Raw genomic sequence first — 12,199 nt, 5'->3', positions numbered from 1 at the left:
ATACATGGGGGTATGCCTAATTAATGACCGATATAGCTCCATTTGTATCACAATACATTCCTTAAGCAGTTATGAATATTTGGGTGAATTGTGGCAGATATACTACATTATCGACAGGTTCGAGTTTTTTGGGAAAAAAGAAATCCTTTAGGCCGGTCGTCAAAAATGTCGATAAAATTGGAGAAATGATCGAAGTTGATGTCGTAACATCGCCAAAGACCTAAAATTCACATCACTTCACCTAAAAATCACATCAATTAACAGAAAATTAGGATGGATCGAATTTCCGTCTGCGACGCATTGGCCAAATGGAATAAGATAGACCCATTTCGTAAACGGATGGATTGGAGATGAGAAATGAATCACATACGATAATCCTGTGTGAAAACGATCGTGGTGAAAGAACGATGAAACACCTCAAACGTTGGCCAAACCAAGACTAACGGCCAGGAAAGTTCTTTTATGTATTTGGTGGGACTGGAAAGGGATTATTTATTATGAGTTGCTTCTATTTGGACAAACGCTAAATTCTGATCTCTACTGTCAACAACTGAACCATTTGAAAATAGCAATTGACCAGAAACGGCTAGAATTGGCCAACAGGAGAGGTGGCGTGTTCCACCAGGACAATGCCAGGACATGCACATATGCAGTGAATTGCCTGAAACTTTGGGAGCTTGTTTAGGAAGTTTAAATGCATCCCCATATGCCATACAGTCCGGACTTGGCACCAAGCGATTATATTTTTCATACATTGCAAATTTTATTTAATGATAAAAAAAAAATTGGTACCTATGGAGGATTGCGAAGATCGACTACTAGAGTTGTTTTGCAAATAGAGAGCAGGATTTATATGAGAGAGGCATTATGAAGTTACCTTTAAAATGACAACAAATCATACAACAAAATGGTTGCATATTTGGACATTCCGAAGCATGTTATATAAAGTCCTATAGTACATAAAAAACAATAGATTTCGTTAATCCCAACCTAATATATACCCTAAATAAGTTTTCCAAACAATTCGACCAGAAAATGCGGTTAGGATCTTTAGAATATCTAAAATTGAGCAACGGCATTATATAAGGGCATAATGGACCTGAATTCAAAGAATTGAAAGATAACTTTTTTTCCTAATATTTTGTATTTCCATTGGGCGGAAAATATTTGTACACATCATTATGAATATGGGTCTATTTTTGGGATACCCCAAAGGACTTTGGTATTCAAACAAATGGAATTTTATTTAATATTTTAGATTTCGATATATTTCAAGGAGGTCCATAAGGTGCGGATTTTATAAAGAATATATGGGCGTGAACTTTTAAAGAACATTTTATTTAGGGCTCAGAATAGGCGTGGATTTTTAAGAACATGTTTTAAGGCTCAGAGTAGGCGTGGATTTTTAAGGCTCAGGATAAACGTGGATTTTATAAGGCTCAGGATAAACGTGGATTTTTTAAGGCTCAGTATAAACGTGGATTTTTTAAGGCCAGTATAAATGTGGATTTTTTAAAGGCTCAGGATAAACGTGGGTTTTTAAGGCTCAGGTATAGACGTGCATATATTTAAAAGAAAAACATTTTAAGGCACAGTATAACCGTGCATGTTTTAAAAAACTTTTTTAAGGCTCAGGATAGGCGTTGATGTTTAAAGAACATTTTTTAGGCTCAGGATAGTCGTGAATTTGTTTTTGTTTGTGGTTTAACAAAAATGTTTAAGGCTCAGAAAAAGCGTGGATTTTAAAGAAAAAAATTTTAAGGCTCAGGATCGTTGTGAATTTGTCAAAGTATATTTTTCAAGGCTTAGAATAGGCCTGGATTTTATATGAAAATATTCCTAGAACTATATACAAAATGTCATTGACTGAATTTTTTAGTTTTCTATTTCTTTCACAAATCTCCAATAAATCGTAGCTTTATCAGTATTTTTTTCGAATATTGCAGATTAGCAAGAGACGTATAAACTACGTAAACACCTGTTTGAATGAATCGTCTAATAAAAAGTTTTACTGCCGATATTCGATAAGAAACAAAATACGTATCTGAAAAATATTATTGATTACATGGTTGTTAACCTCTAGAATCACTCTCTTCGTTTCGCTCTCCCTTTCTTTCGCCCTCTCTTTACTCTTAACAACAACACTAATCTCTAATTTTGTTTCCCTTTCATGTGTTTACAGGCATCAACGCTTACTATTGGCCATGTGAGGGAGATGCCGATTGCACAGCAACCGATTCCAATTGTAATCCCATTAATGGCCAATGCGAATGTAATGACCCGACTCACGTATTCTCCAGTGACTTTACAAAATGTCTGAAGACGTCACTGTATGGTGACGAATGTGAAGACAGCGTTCAATGCAATCTTATGCCAGCGGGAGCCTATTGTAAGTCGGGGGTCTGTGCTTGTGCCGATGATGAAACCTATGTGCACGGTCGCTGTCGTCCATTGAATGGTCTCAATTCGTATTGTGACAGTGATTTGGATTGTTATTTTGGTTACGATCGTAATTCGGTCCAATGTCAAAATAATGTGTGTACCTGTGCCAATGGATATTATCAGAGACATGGCAATATATGCCGACGTAAATCAATGGGTAAGTAGGGACAGGCGTTAGCCCATTAGGTCTCTAATGGGTGAAGAGGAAATACTTAAACGAAAAACGACACTTTCGTTAATACCCAAAGATTGACACTAACAATTTCTTATTTCCTTTACAGACATTGATGATGCTTGTGTCGTCGCAGCCGATTGTCAGGACTTAGGTCCAAATGTTAAATGTGTCAATTTGAAATGTCAATATGTGGATGAAATTCAAACGGACAATGCAAAAACGAAAACCCTCAACAACAACAACAACGACAAGCTAAATAATAACAATAATAACGGCAACAATAATATCCACAACAACAACATCAACAATAATATTATATCCGCAGCATCGACAACAACAACGACGACAAAAAGACAAACTTCCACATCCGCATCTGAAACCACATCGAATCTCTCGAAATCATCGCCCAGTGACGACAGCGCTTTAGATAAACAATCGAAATTGGTAAACGGCAACATCGATTTTCGTAGTATTAGCGATACCGATTCCGAGGGTATACTGAGCGAACCGGAGGACGAGCAGGTTGTGCATGCTGAAACGCCAAAACATCAGCAGAGGGAAATTGCAACGGAAATCGATTTTGAACCATCGGTATATGTAGGGAAACAACAACAAGAACAACAACAGCCCCATCGTTCCCGTGAAATTGCCGTCCAAACTAGCATCGATACATTCGAGTTGAAATTTCTAGCACCGCGTACAAAAAATGTTGGCACCGTCACCACAGCCTCGACAAGTTCCAGCAGCCGCCGACCCTCGAAACAGCGACGCCGCCCAACCGTATTTCGTTTTGATGATGATGAAAAAACTTTTTCAACTGTGTCGAACACTGATGACGATATTGAGAATCGAAATTGTATGTAGTACACGGTTTGCAAACTTGGTCGAAAATCATAATTAATTTTTGTTTTTCATTCCGATTCCAGTTGGTAGCTCTTGCACAGAAAACGGCAAATCCTGCTCTGGACTTCCCCATTCCATTTGTTCCAGTGGTGTGTGCCTCTGCAAGCCAGGCTATTATCACAAAAATGGAAAATGTTTTGCTGGTGGGTATTTAATTTTAAATATTTAGGAATTTGGCCAGATCGGATCAGTCGATCAGGGTTTTGAAAGGGAAGGTCCAATAATTAATATATCGAATATTTAGCATACAAAATGTTTTCACTATTTTTCCAAGAATTCTCCAACTCCAACAAATTGTTGAAGCATGAAGCACACTTCAACAGTATCGTCCGTCCGACGAAACGGTCCTAATCGTACATTATTCATGTATAGGAATAAAAATAAGACGTTTAATGCCATGTGAGGGCTCTATGACTAAAACCAGTAAGGAAAGTAGTAAAGTCGGACGGGGCCGACTATATGATACCCTTCACCACAATGGGTATATTGAACAGGACTATTAACATGAAATTGGATGAAATAAAATATGTGATATTTATCTAAATGTGAATCTACCTAGATCTATCCATAAAGTATGTAAAACGACTTCAAACAAATACTGGGCTATGTCTGTACTTCTATAAAACGACTACGTAATTATGCTCAATTTTGTAAGTTGTGTCAAAATTTGATGTCAATCTGACTACATGAGGAGTTTGATGCCCAATTTACTTGAAATCGGGCGAAAATATATATGGAAGCTCTACCCAAATATTAAGCGATTTAAAACGGTCACAGGTTAGGTTATAGTAATTTCAGAACGTTTTGTTCCTATCAGCCTATTGGTTCCTTGGTGCGTCACTTAAAATCCTTGGTGCGTTACTTAAAATCAATCTATAATAAAAGGGAGCTATATCTAAATCTGGACCGATTTTCACGAAAAAAGCAGACATCACTCTAGGCTCAATTCAGTACGTTAAGCCAAATTTCGTGCAAATCGAAAGATATATAGCGACTTTGGTGCACCATTTACATAAAATCGGACGAAACTATATACGGGAGCTACATAGAAATCTGGACCGATTTTCTCGAAACTTGGCAGACATCTCTCTAGGCTCATTTCAGTACGTTATGCCAAATTTCGTGCAAATCGAAGGATATATAGGGACATTGGTGCACCATTTATATATGAAATCGGACGAAACTATATATGGGAGCTATATCTAAATGTGGACCGATTTTCTCGAAACTTGGCAGGCATCACTTTAGGCTCAATTCAGTACCTTATACCGAATTCCGTGCAACTCGAAAGATATATAGGGACTACGGTGCACCATTCGGACGACAATATATATGGGAGCTATATCTAAATTTGGACCGATTTTCACGAAACTTGGCAGACATCACTCTAGGCTCAATTCAGTACGTTATTCCAAATTTCGTGCAAAATGGATGATATATATGGACTTTGGTGCACCATTTACATAAAATCGGATGAAAAAATATATGGGAGCTATATTTAAACCTGGACCGATTTTCACGAAACGTAGCAGACGTCACTCTAGACTTAATTCAGTATGTTATTCCAAATTTCGTGCAAATCGAAAGATATATAGGGACATTGGTGCACCATTTACATAAAATCAGACGAAAATATATATGGGGCTATATCTAAATCTGGACCGATTTTCACGAAACTTGGCAGACGTCACACTAGACTAAATTTAGTACGTTATGACAAATTTCGTGCAAATCGAAAGATATATAGGGACTTTGGGGCATCATTTACATAAAATCGGACGAAAATATATATCGGAGCTATATATACATCTGGACCGATTATCACGAAACTTGACAGACGTCACTCTAGACTCAATTTAGTACGTTATGCTAAATTTCGTGAAAATCGAAAGATATATAGGGACTTTGGTGCACCATTCGGACGAATATATATATGGGAGCTATATCTAAATCGGAACCGATTTTCCCAATTTCAATAGGGTTTGTCCTTGGGTTAAATAAATGAGCTGTGCCAAGTTTCATCCAATTCGGATTATAAATGCGACCTGTACTTTGCTTACAATTTGACATCTGCAGACGGGCGGACGGACGGACATGCATAAATCGACTCAGAAAGAGATTCTATGAATATTCTCAAAAGGAACTATGGGTCTATCTCGTTTCATTTTGCCGGATTATCTTTAGATAGTAATTCATTTTCTTCTGGCAGCAATTCCGCCTGGTATAACCGCCATAAAAAATCCGATCGATTTTGATTATTTTGTGAATATCCACTTTATAATGGGGAGTATAAAATCCGATCGATTTTGAATATTTGGAATATCCGCCTTATAATGGGGGATATTAAAAATTCATCCCGAATAACTTACCGAGTTTACTTTTTACAAAGAATTTATTGATAAGCCCTTCAATCATTAATTTAAATATTTTTTTTTTCAATTCCCTTTCAGAACTGGGTGAGATAGCGGAAAGTACCGACGAGTGTGAACATGAATTCGATTCGTTATCCAAAAAATGTAATTGCCAAAAGAATTTCTTTTTCGAGAGGAATCTCAGAGCATGTCGTAAACGTAAGTATAAAATAATCCCCTTTTTCTTTCTCCCGATTTCTCTTTCCATATGGACTCAGTATTAATTCAAAAAATCTTCCCTCTCTCTCTACAGCTATCCAATATCATCTATCCTGTACATCGAATAGCCAATGTAGTCCATTTGGTGCTGCCTATTGCCGACCCGATATTCCTAGACGTTGCACCTGTGAAGAATATGCTGCATATGATGCCCTGCTCGAAATGTGTGTCTACAAACAGGGTTTGGGTTCGGAATGTGATTCGAATGATGCCTGTCCCATAGAACATACCGTGTGCGCAAATCGTCGTTGTGTCTGTAAAGATGGTTTCATGCAAAAAGATAATCAATGTGTACCAGGTAAATGATTTGCATCCGTCACTGATCAATGAATTTTAAAAATTATTAATGACAATTTTTGTATAGGCCTTGGCGCCGATTGCATGGATGACGATGAATGTGGTAATATTACAAATGCCCAATGTGCGGCGACAACAACTTCCAGTAACGGTGCCGAAGAACAACGAAAATCGTGTCAGTGTCGCAAAGGTTTTGTCCATTTCAAGGATGAATGCCTCAAGGAAGGTGGGTGATGGTGTGGATATAATTTATTGAAAACATATTTATTGTGTTTTTTTATTTTCTTTATAGCTGAGGAAATTGAAGATGAATGTGAAGACACCGATCAGTGTAAACCCCTATTGGCCACCTGTATAAATCGTAAATGTTCCTGCACCGATGAACAACATTTCCAACATGGTCGTTGTGAAGCCAAAAAAGGTAAGCCGTTGGAGAATTTTAGGGGAATTCGAGGAGTATGGACTACTACAAGGAGCTCCCTTTGTCACCCGAGAATTTAAATAGATTTTTAATATAGTGAAGGCCTCTAGAAAGCCCTTCTATAGATAGATGAAATTTTCAAAGTGCTTTAATCGATAGAAGGTCTTGCAAATGACCTCTATAAATTATAGACTTTTATACAAAAGGTCTTCTAACTACCTTCCAAAATATTTCCGGAGAATACTGAAGTGTGGTCACAGGAAAGTTCTCTGAAAATTCCTTTAATAGAAAGATATTTTATCCAAAGTCCTTCTATAGACAGAAGGCCTTTAAACAAAATTTCTAGGAAAATCCTAAAAAAAATCGTTCAAGAGGACTTCGATATATAGTTTCCTTCCAAAAGAATGCCTCTTCCGTCTGATATCAAACCTTCCAAAATATCTTCATCTTTCAACATAGGAGTTTTCTATGGGTTTGCTAAGGTCTTCTGTTGACAGAAGGCCTTCTATTTGACCTTTCCAAAGGCCTTCTATTTGCAGAAACCTTGTTAAAAGTCCTATAAAATTGAAGACTTTTAGAAAAGACTTCCAGACAGAAGATTTTTCTAAGGGCCTTCTATATAATTTCTCTTATATATTTAGAAGATAATAGACATTTTAGAATATTTCTGGAGTAAGAAAAACGACTGGAAATACTTCTATAGCCATAAGACAAGCTTTCCCTATACCTTCTATAGGCCTCAATAAATATAAGAAATTTTAACCGAATTTCTAGACGTAATAACTTTCAAAGGGACTTCTATATACAGTTATCTGCCAAAAAAAATCAGATCGACTTCACAAAATATTTCAGAAGAATTTGGGGGGTGTGGTCTACAAAGAACTTGTTTAGCCAACCAAGAGTTTGAATAGGTTTTTAGTATAAGAAAGGTCTATATAAAGTTCTTCTATATACAAATGGCCTTTCTATTGGCAGAAGTCCTGTTTAAAGGCCTTTGAAGACCTTTAAAAAGGACTTCTGGACAGAAGATCTTTTATAGGGATTTCTAAAGGCAAAGAATGGTATTTTTTTAATATAGACGTTATCCTTTAAAATGCAGATTTTTTAGCATACTTCATTTCTAAAACTATCCCATAGGATAGTCACCACGTATAGACGAAATTGTGTTCTATATAGAAGAACTCCTTCAGATAGTAGACCTTTCAACATATTTCAGGAAAATGGGAGAAGTGCGGCATACAAAGAACTTTTTAAGTCATACAAGGGTTTAAATAGGATTTTAATACAAGGATTGTATCTTGAATCCCTTCTATAAACATTAACTTTTAAATAATTACATTTTAAAAGGCCTTCGATTGTCGGGAGACCTTTCGAAAGCCCTATATAAATTGAAGGTATGACAAACATAGAAGATGTCCAACAATCCGCCATTAGGCCTGCTACCGACAGAAGGCCTTTCTAAAGGATTTCTAGACCGAAGATCTTTAAAAGAGACTTCTATAGAAAGTCACATTTCAAAATATGTTCTATATCGAATACGTTCTCCAACTAGAAAACCTTACCAAGCATTTCAGGAGAATTCTGGAGGGTGGTGCACAGTAAACGAGATAAGGATCCCAGAGTTTAAATGGCTTTTCAGTATAACCAAGGCTTCTGAAAAACACTTCTATTGACAGATGGCGTTTCAAAGGGCCTTCGATTCATAGAAAATTTGGATTTTTCCGAAGCCTCCTTTAGACGGTATAAATTAAGCATGTAGAAACGCCATTAAATTGTCAAGATATATCGAAAATATTTGTGCAAAAAAGGAAAATGCAAATCATAACTTAAAAAATCGGGCGGGTCCTTTATGTGAGATCTATACTAAAATATCGACCTACACTGTTTACCGCGTCCCAAGAGCCGGGACCTTAAAATATTTTCACTCTCTACAAACCCGGAATACCAAATTTCATCCCTCTACTTGGAAAAAATGGGGGTAAAACCTTCAAAATTATGAAAATGAGTAGGGACCTTTACATGGGTGATACGTCAAAATATGGACCCAACATTTCTTCAAAAATATCTTCCATCCACCGAAGAACCCGGAATGAAAGATTATAGTCACTTCGTTTAAAAATGTCGCTCAAGAACCCTGAATGCCAATGTATAGCCACATCTGTTGAAAAATCCGGCTATAACCTCTACAAACCCGGAATGCCAAACTTCATCCCTCTACTTGGAAAACATGGGGTAAAACCTTCAAAATTATGAAAATGAGTAGGGACCTTTACATGGGTGATACGTAAAAATATGGACCCAACATTTCTTCAAAGATATCTTCCATCCACCGAAGAACCCGGAATGAAAAATTATAGTCACTTCGTTTAAAAATGTCGCTCAAGAATCCTGAATGCCAATCAAGAACCCTGAATGCCAATTTATGGCCACATCTGTTGAAAAATCCGGCTATAACCTCCAAAATTCTGAAAATGAATCGGTACTTCTATATTGGGGCTAGGTCGAAACATTGACCTATATACAAAATTTTCTAGAAAAATATTTTTAATGATAGTTCTAATTAACACTTTAAAATACAGAATATGGGACGAGACCTTTATATGAGGGGCTTTTCATTTTAAATATTACCTTTTACTCTCCAAGAACTCAGAATGCCAAATTGTAGCAACTTCTGCTTAAAAGTTTGACTAGAACTTTCAAAATATCGTAGACAAAGGAACCTTCAAAAGGGATCTCTGTCAATATATGGACGAACAAATATGGACATATATATTCAAAATTTCCTGGAAATATGTTTTTTACCATCCAAGCCAACTTACAGTAACTGGTTGAAATCTTTGAAAATATGGAAAATGAGGCGGAACCTTACAATGGGAGATATACCAACGGTTAAAAAACCTAAAACCTTAACCGAAAAATTTCAGCCAAAAAAATTTATCATTTTCATGTTTATCAAAGAATCCCGAATGTCATATTTAAATTAGGCCAAAATCCAAAAATCGAGTCTTTTGTAGCCCGGCGGGATCTGTATATGAAGGCTATGTCAAAACATGGAAAACATATAAATTTTTCACTTTGGCTAAAGCCTCCACAAATAGGTCAAATCTTATATATAACTATGTTAAAACGTGGCTCTACGTGGATCGACAATCTTTTATAAAATTTTCTGATTAACATAACCTCCATCTCATGGAATTAAAATCTAAATTTTCTTTTTTTCCTATTTCAGCACTTGGTGAAGCTTGTGTTCGAGCTGGCGAATGTTTTACCGAAAAATCACCCGAAAATGTTGAATGTCGTAACTCAGTGTGTCAATGTAAAATCGGTTTTCAGAGTGATGCTGAACAAAAAGTTTGTTATCGCGTTGCGCCCAGTAAGAAAAGTAAGTCCGATTTGTCATACAAAATATTCCTTTTTTCAAATTTCAATAATTAATTAAATTTTTTCTCTCTCTCCCTTGCAGATTCTTCCGGTAGGCCAAGTGCTCTTAAAATTATCACATTCTTGTTAATTGGATCAGCGTTTTTAATAACCAGTGCCGCTATAAAACAAGCCTATTATTAAGTAACAATTAATTTTTTAAATTAAATTAATTTGTTTTTAAGTTAAGCACATTTTTCTTCTCATCCTCTCCCCCTTGTCCTTCCGCCAAGGCAATATTAAGTGAAAAACCAAAAAAACAGAAACAAATAATGTTTAAGAAATATTTTCTTTAAAACTAAAACAAAACAAATTTAAAAAAATTCTCACTTAAGAAAAACAAATAGACATACTTACATATTTTCATATCATCATTGTTAAAAAAATCACACACACACAAAAACTCCTATTACTCTTTAAGATAATTAAACAAACAAACAAAAATACAAAAAAATGAAACACAATATATTTTTATTTCCCAAGTGCACTTTTTAAAATCCTGACATTTGATGCTTTATATTTTTATTATTAATTTAACAAATATTTTTTCGAAAGGAATATAATTTTTTCTTACATCTATGAATCGAGATAACCTACAAAATACGAATATTGGACGGGTCCTTTATATGGGTGATATATAAAAACATGAATTTCTACAATTATGTTCACATAATTCGAATTATAATTCATATAATTCGAAATGAAAACTGCCTCGAGGGCTTTATATAAGGATTACGTTTACACACTCTTTACAGTTACCTCCCGTAGAAAAAAGGATAAAACGACCACAATTCTGAAAATGGGGTGCGGGATCTATATATGAGGCTATGTCAATGCATGGACCTACATAGGAAATTTTCTGCAAATAATCTAAAATTCGTTTACAACCTGCAAAATACCGAAAATGGGGTGTGTCCCGTATATGGCACATTTTGCAACCGATTTGACTGTAATTTGCTACGTTTGAGTATAAAAATGTTTGTCCAGTTTTTTAGGATAGCGCTAACCCAAAGATCGGATTTTCAACAGAATCAGTTGGAAATTGGTATTTTGCATATCAGATCTGCCTACGAAAAATTATTATATTCCAAATCTAAGGACTTTGATCTGTACATCAGTAAAATTTTATATTATTCTATATTATTTTGTCCCAATCAGAAAAATATTTCGGAGTTTGGTCCATCATTAACATAAAATCGGACGAAACTATATATGGGAGCTATATCTAAATCTGAATCGATTCCAACCAAACTTCGCATACATAAGTATGGATCTGATTCAATGCGCTGTGCAAAATTTTGTCACAATCGTACAATTATTGGGAGTTTAATTCATAGTTTACATAAAATCGGACGAAACTATATATGGAAATCTGAACCGAACTGAACTGTGCCAAATTTCATCCAAATCGGATCATAAATGCTACCTGTACTTTGTTCACAAAAATACATGGACGGACAGACGGACAATCGTCACCTCAGAAAGTGATTCTATGCATATTCTCAAACAGAGCCATAGGTCCATCTCGTTTCCTTTGCCTGTTACAAATATATGCACAAAGCCATAATACCTTGTACCACAGTGTGGTGAAGGGTATAAAAACCAGTGAGCGGAGTAGTATAGACGGACGGGTCCGACTATATGATACCCTACACAACTACCACTACAGTCTAAGCTTCTGCGGATCTATATTCCGAGCCAGGGCAAATATTCGCGATATTTGCACTCTCCTGACCGATTATAGGTCAATAGCTCCACTTTCTAAGCCTGGCATTTTTACGCCATTAAATACAAATTTGGTCACTTTAGGTTTTTGTTGTTTTGACTCACGGAATATTGACCGATCATTATCTAAACAGCAGTTAAAATATGTGATATTCTGTATATACTAATGGCCTCTAGGGTCACTAG

The 12,199-nt window shown here is 35.9% G+C and overlaps 1 protein-coding gene across 1 annotated transcript; it reads left to right on the top strand.

The window, feature by feature from the left end:
• Positions 1-2,182: 2,182 nt before the first annotated feature.
• On the top strand, positions 2,183-10,439 carry LOC133324639 (uncharacterized). Its single transcript, XM_061533472.1, has 9 exons — positions 2,183-2,599; positions 2,724-3,473; positions 3,544-3,663; positions 5,971-6,090; positions 6,185-6,448; positions 6,515-6,673; positions 6,740-6,868; positions 10,098-10,250; positions 10,332-10,439. Exons 1-9 carry the CDS (start codon positions 2,371-2,373, stop codon positions 10,430-10,432), a joined length of 2,025 nt encoding a protein of 674 aa, XP_061389456.1. The 5' UTR covers positions 2,183-2,370; the 3' UTR covers positions 10,433-10,439.
• The last annotated feature ends 1,760 nt before the right edge of the window (positions 10,440-12,199 follow it).

The sequence above is a fragment of the Musca vetustissima genome, unplaced genomic scaffold (assembly GCF_032173495.1).
Source record: "Musca vetustissima isolate MV318-11 ecotype Yass unplaced genomic scaffold, APGP_CSIRO_Mvet_v1 utg188218, whole genome shotgun sequence".
Lineage (NCBI taxonomy): Eukaryota > Metazoa > Arthropoda > Insecta > Diptera > Muscidae > Musca > Musca vetustissima.
This window is presented reverse-complemented; position numbering and strand designations above follow the sequence as displayed.

Bases quoted from the DNA above. Each gene is read 5' to 3' on its own strand.
- LOC133324639 (XM_061533472.1), top strand. From the start codon at position 2,371: ATGCCAGCGGGAGCCTATTGTAAGTCGGGGGTCTGTGCTTGTGCCGAT. The intron at 2,600-2,723 runs GTAAGTAGGGAC...TTTCCTTTACAG, and splicing joins ATGCCGACGTAAATCAATGG to ACATTGATGATGCTTGTGTC. The intron at 10,251-10,331 runs GTAAGTCCGATT...TCTCCCTTGCAG, and splicing joins CGTTGCGCCCAGTAAGAAAA to ATTCTTCCGGTAGGCCAAGT.